We start from the raw sequence: 20,826 nt of genomic DNA, 5'->3' as shown, positions 1-20,826 counted from the left end.
TGTCTTACCAGCATCGGAATTGAGCAGATGCTGCTGCAGAAATGATATTATCAAATATAAATTAAGTAGATATGCCTCCTAATAAAAAAAAGGGAAATGATGCTGGGAAAATGAAAGAAAAAGGGAATCCAGCCCTATGTGTAATTAGTTGCACGAAAAAGAAATTATTTGGGATCATCATTTTTTACAAGTATTGAAGCATAAAAACAGTGTTGAATATGCTTACATGAAGTTAGAGAAGGAAAATTTTAAGCTTTTCCAATGATTCTTGCAACTCTGAATCTAAGCATAGGGGTCCTGCATTGTGTTGTTTATATTGAGGAAGTAAACAATGATTCCTTAAATAAGCTATGAAAATCTCTTAAATAAGATAACAAACCTAACTTGAACGAGATAAGCTTCAATCAATTCGAAGGAAAATATATCAACTTCTGCCTCTAAATGTTCCTCCCCTGAATTCAAAACTCACAAAAAAAACTAATCATAACATTAATTAATCTGTTGCTGAAAGATCCTCTCAGGAATTGAAAAATCAAGAACATGAAGAATTCGCTTTATTTATAATTCCAAAAATTGGAATTTTCCTATCCTAAAAATTTCTTCAGTTACAAATAAATTTATGAAATTAGAAAAGTTGGATTAGAATTTGAGATACAAGGTATTATGTTAAGTTGATTCAAGATAAATGAATTACCTGGACAAACTAAAATTGAGAGATTCTTGTTGACGATCAGCTGCCAAAGTTCAAATGAGATTAATAACATCAATATTAAAGAAAAATGTTGGGTTACATAAAAATCTGGACAATGGTAGAGTTGTCATCGAGATATTTTGCAAACCTTCGATGAAATTTGTGGTATCTGAGCTTGCGAAATTTGGAAAAATTAACTACGTGTAACTTCTTTGAATTGTAGATGAATTTGAAATCTATTACGACTTCAGGAATTTGAGGAATATTTTTTCACTTTTCCATTGTTTTTTGTGAGGATGGCAGGGTTTGCACGAATAGATGGATGTAAGTGCCATAGGGAAGTCCTCATTTCTACTAGTTGGCTTAGTGTCACAGACGACAGATCATCTAATGATATGCAATTGAGAGAATCACACCCAGAAATCTCTAAGTACTCAAGAAAAGAAACATTTGAATCCTTCAAAATTTTCAATTCTCCACAAAATTCAATCCTAAGCCTTTTTAGAGATAAAGATAGGGCGTTGTTACCAATAAATGTTAGCTTCCTACACTAACGAATCTCAAGTTTTCCAAGCAACTAATCTCAACTAATTCCTGCACCAATTAGAACCGTATACTTGCCCATAATAAAATTCGGCAATATTTGAAGATTTTTCAACTCTTCCATTTCAAGTGGCATCTCTTTCAATAAATTTTTATCATTTATATCAAGATGATATAGATTGGTCAAATATTTCATGTTAGAAGGTAATGCAATGAGATAAAAACAATCTTTTCATAACAAAGTTTGCAAATTAAATAATTTACATGTTGACTTAGACAAACTTTTTATCCTAGTATTAGATAAGTTAAAACTTTTTATCCTAGCATTATTTCTCCAATTGAATTACGTAAAGATACCCCTTAATGAATGGTACCTAATTAAGCACAAAGTCCATTTTTTAATAGTATATTATATATATCATTATGCATAAACTTATACATAAAACCATCTTAAAATGTTTAATATCATAAAACCCTCTATATTTTTCTAACATTTTTATAACCCCTCATGATTATCTAACATTCTATTTAACACCCTCACATGTTGTGTAGTATGGAAATACATCTATCTACTTTTAACATAGTATTTAAAACTGGTTTACAATGTTTAATATTAAAATACCCTCATATTTTTTTAACGTTTTTTTTAACCCTTATAATTATTTAATATTTCATTTAGTACTCTTACATGTTGTCTTGTATAGAAATACATCTATGTACCCCTAACATGTCATTTAAAACAGTCTTACAATGTTTAGTATCAAAATACCTCTATATTTTTCTAACATTTTATTTAACCCCTATAATTATCTAATATTTTATTTAACACCCTTATATGTTGTCTTGTATCAAAATGCATCTATCTATTCCTAACATTTTATTTAAAACCTTCTTACAATGTTTAATATCAAAATATCACCCAAATTTTTCTAACATTTCTTTACCCCATATAATTATCTCACATTTTATTTAACACCCTCACATGTTGTCTTGTATGAAAATGCATATATGTACTCCTAACATGTAATTTAAAACCATATTACGATGTTTAATATCAAAATATCTCTCATATTTTTTTAACATTTCATTTAACCCCCTATAATTATCTAACATTTTATTTAACACCCTCATATGTTATCTTGTATGGAAATGTATTTATCTACTCTTAATATATCATTTAAAATCGTTTTATAATGTTTAATATCAAAATACTCCTGATATTTTTCTAACATTTTATTTAACACTCTTATATGTTGTCTTGTATCAAAATACATCTATCTATTTTTAACATTTTATTAAAACTTTCTTACAATGTTTGATATCAAAATACCCATATATTTTTTCTAATATTTCATTTGCCCCATAATTATCTAACATTTTATTTAACACTTTAATATGTTGTCTTGTATCGAAATACATCTATCCATTTCTAATATTTTATTTAAATCTTTCATACATTGTGTAATATCAAAATACCCCCATATTTTTTTAACATTTCATTTAACCCTAAATTATTATCAAATATTTAAAAGCCCCTTTTACATGACATACGAACTAGATTTAATAAATAAAATTAAGTTTTGTATTAAAATTTGTATAAATATATTTTTCTCACGAATTGACTTTTTTCAACTTGAATATAGAAATATAAACTTCTTCCCTTCGAACGAACCTGTACTAATTAATATTGCATAAAAATGAGAGTGAGAGTGAGAGTGATTATTTGAGTGATATGAAAAGTGTATATAATGAAAGTGAAAGTAAGAGGGTTCATATAGCTGTAGTGAAGGGTAGTTTTGGTATTTTTAAAAATATTTAGAGTATTTTAAAAATTTGATCAAACTTGGATCAGACTGATTGGAAAAGTATATATTATTTAACACGCTTTTGTTTTGCAGGTTCTTGCCTTAGGATGGTCATTCATGTAAAAGGTTCCATAGTGGAGGCCTTGAGGAAGATCCTTTTATATATGAAGGGTGCCATGTTTTCTCAAGCGAGGAGTTTTTTCCTTACCCCCTGGTTATCTTCTCTTACCTTTAGGGACCTAGTTGTGCTCTTCTTTCTCCATGAGTTTTTTGGCGATGGCTGTTTCTTATCCTTGATGATGTTGGCTTCAAGTTTGTTACCTCGAGTGGTGGTATATTTTTTTTAGCAGCCTTTTGCTTGGTTGGCCTGTGTTGATCTAGCTTGTTGGTTGGGTTTCGCCTTTTTGTCTGCCTCAATTTAGCCTCTTTATCATGAAGCTAAATCTTCATTGTTCTTCTCCTTTTGCTTTGTTGGAGGGCGATGTTGTCTCATCTTTGCTAGAGTTTTCTTTCCTATAGTTTGGTTGTTTTTCCTTTCCTGAAGTTGAGGTACCTTGGTGTGTTAGCTTGGTCTGCAGATTTGCTCTGCTGCTTTGTTGTTTCTTATGAACTCTTTGTTGTTGTAGCTAACTTCATAGGCAAAACAAAGCTTCATCAAGATGGTTAAGGCCACACACTTTTTTTTCTCATATTGACTCATGTTTTATTCTTTTGATAGTTAATAGAGTTCTTTATTTTTCTAATTTCAAAAAGAATCTTCAAACGTTTCAAACTACAGATAACAAAGTGTTTACTGAGCTTTATTCCAATTGTTTAATTGTTGGGGAATTGATTTCCCTTCATCTGATCCCAAGCCATTTCTTTATAATAATCCAATCCCATCTATGAACTGCAGCCTACTCCAAAATGCATGGTTTTTCAATGGAAGAAACTTTATTCTCAACATAATAATTAAGACTACCATTAGTACGGAACACAACCATTTCTTATGCACGCCACCACATTTATATAAATTCTAAATAAATTACGTCCTTCAAATCTCTTGCACTAATGCTAATTAAATATTCTAATGAGATGCCCAAAAGGGTAATTTCCACTTAATGGGGAATCACCATGTCTTTTTCCTCCTAAAAACTCCGAATCCATATGTTGACTGGACCATATCGTAGAACAATGGAACTTGCTGCTTGGCAAATAACAGTACCGGTATACAACCCAGAACGATAATTGGGATGTAAATTGATACCCATCTGTCCTTGAGTTGCATATACAATGCTGCACCAAAGGCCACCATCATAGTGATGATAGCAAAGAAGAGACAACCGAGACCTATAATCAACCTCATTGGTAGCTTTAGGAGGAAATCTTCGAGCGCATATCGCGCAGTTAAGATAGAAAAGAACATCAATAAAGAAGTGGATGAAGAAAGCAAAGCTAGTGCATCTGAAATGACCAACACTAAGAAATCTGTCCGCTGCAGAAAAACTGGATTGCCTGTATCACCTACATTGCCTCCAGGTATAGTAAAAGCAGCAGCAAAAACTACAGTGGCAACGAGCGTGGTAACAATCATGCAAGAATTTGCAGTATCTTTCATCCATTTCTCTCCCTCCTCAGCCAACTTCTTGTGATTCTCCGTGAAATAGTCCATAACTGTATTAACTTCCATATCGATCTCGCCTCTTTTTGCAGGGTCAAATAATTTCTCCACCTCCTACAAGAATATTAAAATTGACTATCACTATACATCAGTCAATAAGGTCTTCAAAGACAAATCCAGGATATAATTTTACAGGAGCAAATATAAAATAAAATAATAGAAAATATGAGGAAAGTTAGTGGATCCAGCACCTTGAGCCATTGCACCTCTCTTTGCATCTGTAAAGCCGCACCAGAAATTGATAAGAGTTTAGAGGGACGTGCCAGTTTTGCTGCAATGTGCCGGATGCTGTTTCCTTCAGCATCCTTTGTATTGAGCAAATTAGCTGTAGTTGCAGGGATCTCGGTTATCAGATTAAAAATTTCTTCTTGCCTCCATTCAGTTGCAACATGCAATATGTGTTGGCGTTGCCCATCGCACTTGAAAATCAGATCCGGACAATGTTTAAGACAAATCCTTACTATTTCAACATGCCCAAAAATTGTAGCTAAAAAAATGACTAGCTCAAGCATAGAAACGACGCGGTCAAAGGCACAGTTTAATCCAAGTTCAATGCAAAACTTCTCTGTCATTTTCTCAACACATCTATGTTGCAACTTGGCTTCTCGAACTTGTTTTAAGCCTGGTACTGCAAAGGAAAATTACGTAAAAGCTGTAGTAGTAGTTTGACAGAGAATGTTTGCATACTAATCGAAACAAAAAATTATGCAAGGTACGCGTGCTTACCCAGTTTTTCAGAAGGTTTCCAAAGTAACATCTTCGAACAATGAAGCTCTGAAAAATAAGCAAAATAATAATAAAGATCGATACCTGATTAATTGTGCACGCTTTAACGCATTTTGAAACTAGTAATAATTACTTCAGCAGCTAGGATTACCACCCATAATATTTAGTGGAAGAGATTTGGTTTGGTTAGGAAAGTTTGCATCCCAATGGGAGAAAAAAGTTTTTCTCTATTAGAAATACTCCAAATTATAACAAGTTTCAAGATAATAACATGTAAAATAAATCATCAATCACAGAAAAAACATATTATTTAATGTGGTTCAGTATAACCTGTCTATATTCATTTATGATTGGAGAATATATTACTATCACAAAGATGTCTTGAGTACAACATATTATATCATATCCCAAATTGGCAAACTTTGTGGTACTCTTACATATTTCTCTCTCTTATGAATTACTTGATTCTTATTTATAGGTTAATTGAGAAATACAATTCATGCAAGGAGATACATTCCTAACATTTTTGTAGAATTGCTATTTGGTGTTTAAATGAATTTCTATTATAACAAATTTTCCTCAAGAAATACAAACTCTAATTTCAAAATGAAACCAAAAAAGAAATCAAGCCATAATCCTCAGTATTCTCCTTAATAGAAAACGTTTTACGATAGCCCTTCCAATATAAATATGTGTTACGATATACATTTAATAATATTCAAACCTTGAGATAAGAATCTCCTTGATGGTACCCGGAAGGCCGATGTTGGCACGCCTTCCCTGTTTCTAAGTGAATCGGGTGGTACTCCGGTTTCCACATTGAATAACTTAAAATCAGAAGGAAATTATCATAATTAATTTTATCATTTAAAATCAGGAAATTATCGATCCTAAAAGTTTGTCCAAGAAGAGAAATACTAACATTTATATAACCATCTTTCAACAAAAGTGAGGCTGTTTTTGTTAATATGGACGTTCGAAGGCACTCCCGACAAGTAAAACAGCAAATTCCTAGTCGGCTCTAAAGGAAATTTCACGTGCTCATGATACCGCCTAAGTAGATATATGGTTATATCTGTTGATTGGCAGGAGCAATCAATCAGCAACATTTATATTTTAAAGAATACAATGAAATTGTCTTTAGTTCTTACCATGAAAACCTGCGTAAGTGAGATTACGAAAGAGCTCGTTGGATAGATTCCCCGTGAAGGGACAGTCGGCGCTACCAAGCTCAAGTCTTGTTACCAAAGCAAGGTACCAAATCATGTCCTTATGGAGAGACCGTCTGGCAGCCTGCAGTAGTGGAGTTGCTTCATCCGTGGAGACCATTTGTGTTAAGTCACGGCATTTTCTTACCAGAATTTCGGCAGTTTTTACGCTTTCAGAATAGGCAACAAAATGGAGAACCGTGTAACCAACTGAATTTCGCATTGCAAGCTCTTCCGGATTTAAAAGTTCCACCGGCTTCTCCACAAATTCCCATTGAAATGATCTTGCGGTAACCATCAATGCTGTCTCTGCGGTGACGGAAGTGAGCCTTGCGAGCCATAAATTTGTGTTGTCCCCAACTAAACTTGCAACAAAATCACTGTTGTCCCTAACAAAACTTTCAGCAGTTTTCCAGTCACCATTTTTCGCAGCATGGTACAAACGTCGGTAGGAATACGGTAGCGTTGTATTCTCTGTTGCAATATGTAATATTAAGTAACAATCGAATTAACTACCCAAATTCAAAACACCGAAATTTAAAAAATAAAAAAAGAAATACTGTCCAATTCAATGTTTCTCCAAACAAAAAAATTGTATTACATAGAATATGTAATATTAGTAGCTTTTAGATTACTCCTTTTTATTTGTTGGTAACATAGATTATACAATTTTCGAAAAGAGAGTGTTTAAATATTGAGAGCATGACTATTTTCCATCCTTAAAGTTGAAATATGAAATTAGTTGACTTTTTAGATAGACACACTAAAAAATAAATAAAAATACTCTTCATATTACCTTCTAAATTTTATTAAATGTATTTTCAACCCTATTTATAAAAAATAAAATTTAAAGTCTAAAACCATCATTTGCATTGAATTATCACCAATGATGACTATATTCGTACTGAATTAGGGTGATTCTAACTGAAATTACACTAGGATGATTTTTTGGGGAAATTATTAAAAATAGACAAAATTAAAGGGGTCAAAGCGAAATTGCCCAAAAAATTTAGGTTTAAGCAAAAATGCCCATGTTTTGTGAAATGACAAAACTACCCCCATATATAAAGTTAACAAATTTTCACTGTACAACCGAGAGAAAATTCCAAAGCTTCCCACCTCCCACGGCAATCCCACGGTGAACGTCATTTCCGCTGATTTTCTTTCGTTCCGGCAACCGAAAATGGTAAATAAGGTTAGTATATCTCTCGTAATCTTCTTTGGATCAAGTTATTGCTGATATTATTGAGTTTGATTGAGAATTTTAGGTTTGAAATTTTAGGGTTTACGGTTTGAACAATGCTTAAAATGTTTCGATTTTTGGTTGTTTTCGTTGAATTGATTGAGGGGTTTTATGTTATACAATGTGTAGATTTGATTTATGTGAAAATCGGAGGTCGAAACGACCAAAAATTGGCCGAAAATGCTGCCGAATGGATCGGCTATCTTGCCGTGGGAACGAAGTTTCCCACGGCAAACGATTTCTCTCACGACAGCTAAATGGACAATGGGTTTTTGGGGGGGTGAAATGGCCTTTTTAAAACATTGGGTTGTCGGGGAAATCCTTAGCCCACGTCGGGTTTTTATGATATTTCGCACGTTGTCGTGGGAAAAGCGCAATTACGAAACTACCCCCCTTTATAAGCACAGCAAAATTTCATTTCCTCCCACGGCAAGTTACGTTTTCATTGTGCATTTCCACGAAAATTCCAAAAGCATTCCACCTCCCACGGCGAATGTCATTTCCGTCGATTTTGAAGCTTCCCGGCAACCGCAAATGGCAAAGAAGGTTAGTATATCTCCCGTAATCTTGTTTGGATCAAGTTATTTATGAAATAATTGAGATTTGATTGAGAATTTTGGTTTTGAAATTTTAGGGTTTACGGTTTGAATAATGCTTAAAATGTTTCGATTTTTGGTTGTTTTGGTTGAATTGATTGAGGGTTTTGATGTTATACAATGTCTAGCTTTGATGTATGTGAAAATCGGAGGTCGAAACGACCAAAATTGGACCGAAAATGGCTGGAAAATGAATCGGCAGTCTGCCGTGGGAACGACGTTTCCCACGGCAGCACGAGTTTTCCCACAACAGCGAATTTTCCCTGTTTAGTTGGGGGGTAAAGTGGATTTTTTAAAATGTTGGGGAGCCGGATGAGATTCGTTACAACACAGCGGTTTTTTTGGAAATTCGTCATATAACAGTGGACTTTTTTAATTAAAGAATTTTCATTAGGGGTTAAACGGAGAATTCTCTTATCTACGGTTTCTAATCGTGTAGTTTTCGAATTTTATATCCGTTTTTTCTGTTTTAGGTTTTTCTATATCTATTTTTCAAATTTTAAATTCGAGTTTTCGAATTTTGGTGCTTTTTGACACAACTTACGATGTAACGACGTAATTTCAACTTAATATTTCGATTTTTTCATTTATAGGATATATCGATTCGTTTTTTTCAATTTTTCAAATGATTTTTCAATTAGCGACATTCATAGGTATTTCAATGTATAAAATTCGAATTTCAATCCCGTTTTTTCGAATTTCACCATTTTAGGATATATCGATTCGTATTTTCACGATCTCCAAACGATTTCTCGAGTATCGTCACTTTTAGGTATTTCAACGTATAAAATTTGAATTTCAGTCCCGTTTTTTCGAATTTCACCATTTTAGGATATATCGATTCGTATTTTCATGATCTCCGAACGATTTTCCGATTATCGTCATTTTAAGGTATTTCAGCGTATAGAATTCAAATTTCAGTTCCGTTTTTTCTAATTTCACCATTTTTGGATATATCGATTCGTATTTTCACGATTTTTGAATGATTTCCTGAGTATCGTCACTTTTAAGTATTTCAACGTATAGAATTCGAATTTCAGTCCCATTTTTTCGAATTTCACTATTTTAGGATATATCGATTCGTATTTTCACGATCTCCGGACGATTTTCTGATTATCATCACTTTAAGGTATTTCAACGTATAGAATTCGAATTTCAGTTTCGTTTTTTCTAATTTCACCATTTTAGGATATATCGATTCGTATTTTCAAGATTTCTGAACCATTTTTCGATTATCGTCACTTTAAAATATTTCAACATATAGAATTCAAATTTCAGCTTCGTTTTTTCGAATTTAACCATTTTAGAATATATCGATTCGTATTTTCAATATTCCCGAACCATTTTTCGATTATCGTCACATTCAAGTATTTCAACGTATAGAATTCGAATTTCAGTTTCGTTTTTTCGAATTTTGGATATTTCAGGATATATTGATTCGTATTTTCAATATTCCCAAACCATTTTTCGATTATCATTACTTTCAGGTATTTCAACGTATAGAATTCGAATTTCAATTCCGTTTTTTCGAATTTAACCATTTTAGGATATATTGATTCGTATTTTCAAAATTTTCGAACAATTTTCTGATTATCGTCACTTCAAGGTATTTCAACCTATACAATTTGAATTTCAGTTTTGTTTTTTCTATTTTTCGTCATTTCATGATAACTTTTTAGATTGTTAATATTCTACGGAAGTTGAACGTATAGAACTCGAATTTCAGTTCTTATTTGTTAAGTTTTGTCATTTCCTTTTTAATTATTTGGTATTTCTCATCTTTTGATGTTTTTTTCACTAATACATTTGTTTACATATTTATTTTTATGAATGTCTAACAAATTTTATGTGATTGTTATAGGATATTTCTCGCAAAAGAAGACGGGTTGACATCGAGCTGCGCATTCCCGATGAGTCCAGACACTTTCGGGCAGATGCGATATCTCGTGCACAGCGTACTGCATTATCCCGGATTTCTTCTACATTGACCCCTCATCAACTGCGACTATTTGAGAGGACATGTTTCGGGTCCTTCCTTCGTTTACCCAAAACCAAATTCTGTGGGATATTGGTTCATGCATTTTTACTCCGACAATTACATCCACCCTTTGCCAGAGACGAGTTTTGGTTTAGGGTTAGCGGGGTTGATGTGAGGTTTAGCCCGTTTGAGTTTGCGTTGGTGACAGGGCTTTCGTTTAGCCGTCGGACCGATGTTTCTTCATATATTCCTCGCTCCTCCAGACATAGGATCAGATCTACATACTTTTGCAGTTGTCCGAAGGTGCAGTATCACGACATCGAGCGTATTTTCTTATCGAGGCCATGGGGAGATGACGATATTGACGTTGTCAAGCTCGCCTTGTTGTATATTCTACACATGGTTTTGTTGGGCAATGATCGACGAAAGAAGGTGTCCACGGAGTACTTACAGTTAGTTGATCATTTGGACGGGTTTAATTCTTACCCTTGGGGCGTCGTTGCATGGCAGATGACATACAATTCTATGTCACAGGCGAGTGAGAGAGTCTGTTCTGGACGGATGCAGGAAATTTGTAAATACGACATTTACGAATTTCCTTTCGCATTTCAGGTAAGTTTTATATTATTATTTATATATATTAATTGGAAAAAATATAAATTGCTTTATTTACCTCGTAAATGATTATATTGCAGTATTGGATATATGAGACTTTAGAGACGTTACACGATTGGATTGACCTTGTCGATCTCTATGCATCCCCACGGATGTTGAGGTGGCGTACACGAGACGTCCCTGTTTGGACTCATATAAGTCGTATTTTCACTGGTGATCCGGTATGTACTAGTAAATTAATAAGTCGATTAATTCATTATATGTTACAATTATTTTGACTTATATATCTTCATTATTAGGAGGATGTCACATTCCCTCTTCGTCCATCAGTGATCGAGGAGGGTTTACCGTGGTACGCTAAGATTCGTGAGTACACCGGTTTACCCGATGCTGATTCCTCCTCATCTTCTACGGTCCCGACTGCGACTAGAGACGGGGCTCCTCCATCCTTGGGACCTTCAGATGTACCCGTAGAGACTCCACAGACACATGAGGAGCCTATTCAGCCTCCGATTATGGAGCAGCCTATATGTTCCCCTGTTGTTCAGAACCCACGGACGACAGAGCATCCTGTGGTAGAGGACCACCTTAGCGTGGAGGAGCATCCTAGAGTGGAGGACCGCACTACCTATCATGCCACCGAGCAGTCTCCCCCATTCGTATCACCTAGTATTTCTACATCAGATGCTACCTTAGCGCACTAGGGTGCTACGATTTTACGTGAGATCTCGAGTTTTCACGACGATATCTCTTCTCAGATGACTCGATTACGTGACGATATCTATTCCCAGATGACTCGATTAGAGGATCGTATGACTCGTTTGGAGGACATCGTCACGCGTACATATCCAGCCCCCATCGTTGAGGTTGTAAAACTACTTCTAATTTATTACTTATATAAAATGTGTTCAGTGTTATTATTCTGACAACTATTATTACATTCGTACAGGAGAGGGACGACGTTATTGGGATGACCTCCCCCATTGATACCGCAATACCATCCCATCAGTCACATGAGGTACGTATGTAATTTCAAAATTATATTTAATGCCCAATGTTTGTATTATATAATACAATATCATTATATAAAAAATGTCACTGAACAGATTTACTTTTACTATTATATTAGGGTAGTCGACAGGATGAATCACCGGTTGACCCTTTGGTGACTTCACCGATCCGATCTGTGGTATGTCACTGGTCATTATAACTTAATTTTTAATGCTATTTTGTTATCAATTAATTCATGGTATATATTTGTATAGGGTCTTCGTTCTGAAGGCCAACCGATCGGATCTCCTATCGCTGTAGATTATCCACTGGGGGTATGAAAATTATTGTTCATATGATATTTTAGCAGCGTAATATCATTTACCCTTTTTTCCTTTTGATTCATATAGGGACTCGACATTGATATATCATCGATCGAAGGTTATCTCTGAACACCTTCCCCGAAAGTTCAGGTTATGGGGATTTTAGATTATCTTCATTGATCAATTTGTCTTTAATATTATATATTTTTTTAAATGATGTTTTGTCTCTTTTTCAGGACAAGCGACTGTGGTTACTTGCTGATATCCCAAGCTCGACCAAAAAGCTTGTGGATATTAGTTCACAGGAGGAGGACTTTCAGGAGGATATTTCTGAGACCGTTCACATTGAGGTTTGTTAATTATAATTAGCAAATAAATATAATTGATAACATATACGTCACTGATGTTTTAATATAAAATTATGTAGTTTGTTGACGGAGCACGCGCTGTTGACTTGACCGTTATTCAGGATCCCGCATACATAGAGAAGGTAACATAAATCGAATAATGTTTATGATTTTGTTGAATGAAATAATGAATTAATAGTTTTTTGTAAAATGCAGTTGGTTCGTACAACACGTGGTCGGATCATCTAGAGGGGTCCATTGATTCGCACCCAGTATACAAATCCACTCAGAGGGAGAGCGAAACGACAACTCAGGACGATTCCATCCTCTATGGTGGAGGGTGAGGAATCTTTCCTCACATGGTATACCGGAGCTACGGCTTCTGACACACATGATATGTACTTCATAGGATCGAAGTCGAAGGACAACTTCTGGAGGCTTGTTATAGAGTTGCGCGAGTGGTTAACCGACGATGTGAGTTGTCTATACTATATAATTTGGTAAAAAGCTAGATATATTTACTAACACGTGAAATTGTTTATACCATTTTAGCATGTGGATTCTTTTTTGGCTTTACTACGCCAACAGTAGGACGATCACCAGTCGACTATCTCACAGCGTTGGACGACTTCCCACACATTCTTCGGAGGCCATATTGAGATGGCCTGAAAGAGTTGGCAGACCACACCGATTGACGAGTTCGAGTTTTTGGGGCTCTTCACGAGGATGGTTGATGCAGCGTACACCCCGGGATTGTTATACAAACCATGGGGGATGGTCGATCATGTATAGTTTATATTTATTTCAATTACATTCAAGAACATATCCTAAAACGCTAATTAACTAAAATGTTTCATTGTTTACAAGTTTTCATCCTTATAAACATCCATAACGCACATTGGGTCGCTAGAGTTATAGATTTTCATGAGTGGTCGATTACAGTGTACGATTCAAAGATTTCATTTTCTGGGAATATAAGGACGTTGGAGTAGCATATGCGACCATACATGACCTTTATTCCCGCGTTATTAGAGGCGACGAGTTTTTGGACAGCCTCTGGGAGGACTCCACGATGTGATCCCCTCACTTTGCATCGAGCGTCAGATGTCCCTCAGCAGGGGATAGGCTCCGGTGACTGTGGCGTGTATATGTTACGATTTTTTGAGTGTTTGGCATTGTCACAGAGCTACGTTTTCCCCCGAGAGTCGTCTACCTCCATGCGTCGATGATTGGCGACGCAGTTGTACTTTCACTGTATCGAGTAGCTCACAGATGTATATTTATCATTCTTCCTATGTTTAGATGTATATATTTATTGTTTAGTCTTCTACCTCTATGTGTATGATTTACTTTATCTGTGGTTATATATGGATATGTTTCATATTTGATTTCAGTTTTTAAATCATCTAGACATGAAAAAACAATAAAAACGTATGATTACTCAAACATGTAAAAACTTGAAACAATTAGAGGAAATAAAGTAATACTGGAATAACTCATAAGAAACACTAAATTTTATTACATCAAATGACAATACAATTACACATTTGAAACAATAATAAAAATACATCGGTTACATATCAGTTCCACAATGAAGAATCATACAACAAACAAAATTAAGTATAAGCATGTCAAGATCTCGTTCCTTTGCCTTTTGTAGATGAACGTTGTGGGGCGGAGCACGGGACCGGTGCTAGGGATTTACAGTGGGTTCGTGTGTGGCCCGATTCATAGCAACGACTACAAATCCTCGGTGTAACTATTTCTCCTTGCGATGGACGTCGATTTCTGTTCGATGGACGACCTGGAGGACTACTATCAAGGACGGGGGACAAAATAACTCTCTCCTCCGGTGAGTGTAACCAATCCGATTGATTTCCAAGGGGATTGATCGGTTCCTAATATATTGCACGGTAAATATCAGTGCGAAAGAATGGATGAACCCATGCGTGCACATTCGTGAGTCTCATATGTCGTGCCACGGCAATGGCATGCTTGCATGGAATACGTGAAAGCTGAAACTTTCTACACGTGCAAGACATGTCACCAAAGTCCACAATACCCATGAATCCACCAAATCCAACAACCTGATACCGAGTAGGTGTAATCGGTCGAACCTCCAGACTTGCAGACTTTGAAAGACGATTGCTGATCTTCTCTTCTGCCCAAGGGGTGAGGAAGTTATGGCATTCACCTGTAATTCGAAAAAAATATTAAGAACACATTTGGTAATATGATGAACGAAGTGGAAAAAAGTATATGAGATAACTTTTAATTAATATCGAATTGATACTTACTTGCATGGGTGCTCCTCTCGTAAAACCATCGTTGCATGGTACCACGAATAAACTCCAAAAGCATGGTTATAGGTAGTCCTCGTGCATGTCTGACAAGGGCATTAAATGACTCAACAATATTTGTGGTCATGATGTTGTATCGATGTCCTAGAAAGTACGTTCTACTCCAACGGTGAAAGCTGACATCCCATAGATAAGCTCCAGCTTGGGGGTTCATTGAGTCAATGGATTGCATCATCGAACCAAATTCAGACTCTGTGTATGATTTAACGGTTTTCCAATATGCAGCCACAACTTGTAAGATGGTAAAAATTATGAAAACTCATCGTAAGCAAAATGTTTGAAAAGGATAAACTGTTATGAATTCAATTACTTTTTTACACTATACCTTTGAGTCCCGTTTATACTTTGTCCGCATGTTACAAAGAAGGTGATAACAACAGCATCCATGGTGGACATCTGGAAAGACTTCAGCCATTGCCGAGTAGATAACATGATGTCGATCGGAGATTGTTGCAAGCTCAGAGAGATCAGGGATGCATTCTTTAATTCTCATAAGAAACCAACACCACGTGTTGTGATCTTCCTTTTTGTCGACACCAAAACCAATAGGGTATATCTTACTATTACTATCAAGAGCCACCGCAATAAATGAATGCCTAAGATACCGACCTTTAAGGAAAGCAGCGTCAATACAAATAACAGGGCGAAGATATTGTCTAAAAGCACGAACGGAACATCCTAACACCATGAAAAAATTTGTAAATCGATGCTCATCATCTGTTTCAATAGCAGTAATGGTGCTCGGATTAGTATGATGTAAATTGTAGCAATAATCTGGTAACAGCATAAAAGATTCCTCCGGTGAACCCTTCAATGAATTGATAGCCCAATTTCTTGCCCGCCAAGCCTGTGAGTAGGAAATATCAATTTTATATCGGTCGTCGATGTCTACAATTATTTCTTTAGGCCGATAAATTCGATCAATCATCACAAACTTTGATCGCATTAATTGACCTAAAGCTCGGGCCCCCGCTTGTCTGTGATATGGCAGGATTTGATCAACTAAACATGTGTGGGTAGGATTCATAGAGTTGATCCCCCACACATCACCGACAGTGGACTTGGTTGCATGTATATACCACTTACAAGTTTCGACCTTGCACTTAATTTCCCACCGTTTCTTGTCAGACTTTTTGACACCAAATTGAAATCCTTTAAGTAAAGCGAATTGCGTCACAGCGTCTTTCAATTGGACTTTGCTATGAAAAATATCACCTAGCTTGACACCATGCTCCTCTCAGATCGATCTGGAACCACCTGATGATGCTGATGGCTGTGGAGGAAAATCAGGAAGCCACCTAAATGGATCAGTGGGGACATTATCAAAAAATGGCCCAGAATAATTTCCACCACCTGAAATAGGATCTTCAAGCTGCAAACTATCCATACCTTTGGTAACTGATGCCATATACTCAGGCTCTACATCTTCTGAAGGAATGTCGGGCATATCATTTCCATCAAAGTCACCCCAATAGGGAACTATATCCTTTTCTCCATGAGCCCATGAGTTTGCAATATACAACGGGTCATTACTGAAATCAATCAACTTTTCCAAATCGTATTCTTTTTTGACCCAATTACTTTCTTTTTCATCTTCATCTTCATCCTCCTGCCCTTCAATTGGGGTACATGTAACAAACACAGGAATACATTCCTGCAAGTACTGGGACATATCAAGAAGACCCTGGACATCTTCATCATTTTGGATCTGGATGGGGCCGTCGAGCTCAATTTTTCTTGGCTTCATTGATACTTCAATGTAGTTTTTCATTGGATCAATACTGCAAGTCTCTATCAAAAGCTCAATAAATCCCTCGAATGTTGTTCCATAAGGGATTTTAATCAATTGTTTGGATCCTTCAACATATTTCATTGAGTTGTTGCGACCTTGAATCCATTCTCCCTGATAACGAACTGATGCATACCCATCCATTATAATTATCAATCCTGCAATGACCAGTTTTTGAAGATAATTATTCATTTATAATTAAAAAAATCAATAACAACTATGGAAAACAGTCGTACAATTATTAATAATTTAAAAAAACTCCTACAATTTTTCTAATAATTTATTTATCCCCCTATAATTATTTAACAATTTATATAACAATTTACGTAACACTTTCGTATGTTATTTTACCTCTCAAAATGCATTTATCTGTTTGTAACGTTCCAGTTAAAACGTTTTTATAATATCTATACTTTGAAATAGATATTCAAATTCTATACTCTGAAATGCTTTAAAATACTAGTGGATATATCCTGAAACAATAAAATACAAAAAAACAGAACTGAAATTTAAATTCTAAAAGTTGAAATCCCTAGAATAGTAATAATCGAACAATTCTTAGAAAATCTGGAAAATACGAGTTGATATATCCTAAAACGGTGAAATTCAAAAAAAAAGAATTGAAATTTGAATTCTAAAAGTTGAAATACCCTAGAATGACATCAATCGAAAAATTCTTCAGAAATCTAAAAAGTACAAATCGATATATCCTAAAGGGATGAAATTCGAAAAAATGGAACTGAAATTTGGAATCTAAAAGTTGAAATACCCTAGTATGGCAACAATCGAAAAATTCTTCAAAAATCTAGAAAATGTGAATTGATATATCCTAAAGGAGTGAAACTTGAAAAAACCTATAATTTCAATTATAATGCACCTACCATGTTTAATATGAAAATGCGTCCTAATTTTAATAACATTTCATTTGATATTTTAGAAAAAGTGAATAAATAAATAAATAAATAAATATCAAAATGCATTTACAATGTAAAATATCCAAAAACCCCCCATATTTATCCTAAATTCTTTAACCCCCTATACTTGTGAATTATTGCATTTAACCCCCATATTATGGCAAAAAAACTAAACTTAACAAATGAAATTAAGTTTTAGGCTAAGATTGACATAAATACCTCTTTTTGATGAATAGTATTTTTTCGAGTCGAATACAAAAATACGAACTTCTTTCGTCCGAACGAATCCTTACTAATTGATCTTGAATAAAAATGAAAGTTAGAGTGAGTGTTTGAGTGATATGAGAAGTGTGTGTAAATAAAGGAAGTGAGGAGGGTTTATATAAATGAGAGGAAGGGTAATTTTGACATTTTAGAAAAAGTAAATAAATAAACAAATATCAAAATGCCTTTACAATGTAAAATATCCAAAAACCCCCCATATTTATCCTAAATTATTTTAACCCCCTATACTTATGAATCATTGCATTTAACCCCTATATTATGGCATAAAAACTAAACTTAACAAATTAAATTAAGTTTTAGGCTAAGATTGACATAAATACCTTTTTTTTGATGAATAGTATTTTTTCGAATTGAATCCAGAAATACGAATTTTTTCCGTTCGAACGAATCCCTAATAATTTATCTTCAATAAAAATGAAGGTGAGAGTGAGTGATTGAGTGATATGAGAAGTGTGTAAATAAAAGGAGTGAGGAGGGTGTATATAGATGAGAGGAAGGGTAATTTTGATATTTTAGAAAAAGTAATTAAATAAATAAATAAATAAATAAATATCAAAAATGCCTTTATAATGTAAAATATCCAAAAACCCTCTATATCTATCCTAAATTACATTTAACCCCTTATACTTGTGAATCATTGCATTTAACCCCCATATTATGGCATAAAAACTAAACTTAACAAATGAAATTAAGTTTTAGGCTAAGACTGACATAAATACCTCTGTTTGATGAATAGTATTTTTTCGAGTCGAATATAAAAATACGAACTTCTTCCGTCCGAACGAATCCCTACTAATTGATCTTGAATAAAAATGAAGGTGAGAGTGAGTGATTGAGTGATATGAGAAGTGTGTGTAAATAAAGGGAGTGAGAAGGGTTTATATAGATGAAAGGAAGGGTAATTTTGATATTTTAGAAAAAATAATTAAATAAATAAATATAAAAAATGCCTTTATAATGTAAAATATCCAAAAACCCCCCATATTTATCTTAAATTCAATTTAACCCCCTATACTTGTGAATAATTACATTTAACCCTCATATTATGGCATAAAAACTACACTTAACAAATGAAATTAAGTTTTAGGCTAAGATTGACAAAATACCTTTTTTCAATAAATAGTATTTTTTCGAATCGAATACAGAAATACGAACTTCTTCCGTCCGAACGAATCCCTACTAATTGATCTTGAATAAAAATGAAAGTGAGAGTGAGTGTTTGAGTGATATGAGAAGTGTGTATAAACAAAATGAGTGAGAAGGGTTTATATAGATGAGGGGAAGGGTAATTTTGATATTTTAGAAAATGTTTGAAATAAATAAATAAATATCAAAATGCCTTTACAATATAAAATATCCAAAAACCCTCCATATTTATACAAAATTATTTTAATCCCCCTAACGAGTGAGGAGAGTTATATAAATAAGGGAAAGGGTAATTTTGGTATTTTAGAAAAAAGTTTGAAATAAATAAATAAATATTAAAATCCCTTTACAATGTAAAATATCAAAAAAACCCCCATATTTATCTTAAAGTACATTTAATCCTTAATAGTGAGTGAGAAGAGTTATATAAATAAGGGAAAGGGTACTTTGGTATTTTAAAAAAAGTCATGGGCATTTTTGTTTAGGAATAGTGATTTTGGGTATTTTGGCTTGGAAATAGTGATTTTGGGCATTTTTGTTTAATGGGAGGGTTTTTTGGGCATTTTTTAAAATTTCCCTTGATTCTAGTGGAAATATACCACTGGGCTTCCCTGACCATAATTAATTGCAATGCAAGTAATCAGCCCAGTGTGGCTCAATCAATCCATTTTGTAATTTTTTTTTTATTTTTCTAGTTTTTCTTATTCTTTAAATTTAAAATCCAATAATTAATTTACATAAACTTGACCTCATTTCTAAAGTTGGATTCTAGTTTGAGAGTAATTCGAATTTAAAAGAGTTTGTTTGAGATTGATAAATTGAGATTTGAATTTGATTAAAAAAAATATTTAATTTTGAATTTAATTCCAATCAGCTCAAACTTAATATTTGAATCAATTTGTTTATTAAAATGAGTTTAATTTTTTACTTAAACTCGACTAGTTTAATCTGACTTAAATTCTAGTTTAAGCAACTCGGAATCTAGCCATTGCTCTTATCTTAAAAACATATAAAATTAAAGTAATGTTATATGTATACACTTTAAGTACACAAAATAGTTATACAAATAATGCATGATCATGTAATTAAATGTTTTTTTATTTTTAATTTAATAATACTCAATCACATAATAACATATAATCTATGTATTTATTTATATATTTAATTTTATTGATAAAATAAATTTGCGATTAAAATGAAAATTATTTCTGGGCATGCAGTCAGTAATTCTTGCTTACGGGGTGGTAGAGCTGCAGCTTCCGCCTCAGACTCACTAGAGGGAGGCTGAGCTTCAATCTGGGAATCATCAAGTGGATCTGCGTCTGGCGGTCCTGCTGCTTCAATACTCCCCCGCTGTCCCATTTGTGTTTGTTTCTTGAATTGGTGCTTGTGATTTAGTTGCAGGTGGCAAACATTATGGACAAAGGAGCAAATGACTCTTACTCATGCTTGTGCTAGAGTTTTGGCTTTATGGGTCATCTTTGTGCTCCACTTCATTTCTCCCACGTTTTGGGTTTTCATCATGTCCTGGGAGCCTATTTTGGGCTTGGAAGGGCTCGCTTGGGCCTAACAAATCAAAACACAATAGCCTAGTCTTGCTTGTTTGG

The 20,826-nt window shown here is 34.3% G+C and overlaps 1 protein-coding gene and 1 long non-coding RNA gene across 3 annotated transcripts; both read right to left on the bottom strand.

The window, feature by feature from the left end:
• Positions 1 to 156: 156 nt before the first annotated feature.
• On the bottom strand, positions 157 to 880 carry LOC123219891. Of its 2 annotated transcripts, none has more exons than XR_006502941.1 (4): positions 840 to 880; positions 695 to 734; positions 380 to 477; positions 157 to 297 (listed from the first exon to the last, which is right to left on the bottom strand). It is a non-coding gene; the product is annotated as an uncharacterized LOC123219891 (long non-coding RNA). The 2 variants fall into 2 exon arrangements; XR_006502942.1 differs by having other exon boundaries at positions 380 to 452.
• A 3,267-nt stretch (positions 881 to 4,147) lies between these two features.
• LOC123221398 (ankyrin repeat-containing protein ITN1-like) lies at positions 4,148 to 20,581 on the bottom strand. Its single transcript, XM_044644253.1, has 4 exons — positions 20,458 to 20,581; positions 6,577 to 7,107; positions 4,891 to 5,327; positions 4,148 to 4,753 (listed from the first exon to the last, which is right to left on the bottom strand). The coding sequence occupies exons 1-4, from the start codon at positions 20,579 to 20,581 to the stop codon at positions 4,148 to 4,150; spliced, it is 1,698 nt and encodes a 565-aa protein (XP_044500188.1).
• Positions 20,582 to 20,826: the final 245 nt, after the last annotated feature.

Source organism: Mangifera indica, chromosome 7 (assembly GCF_011075055.1).
Source record: "Mangifera indica cultivar Alphonso chromosome 7, CATAS_Mindica_2.1, whole genome shotgun sequence".
NCBI lineage: Eukaryota > Viridiplantae > Streptophyta > Magnoliopsida > Sapindales > Anacardiaceae > Mangifera > Mangifera indica.
The sequence above is the reverse complement of the archived record's forward strand: the minus strand, read 5'-3'. Positions and strand labels throughout refer to the sequence as shown.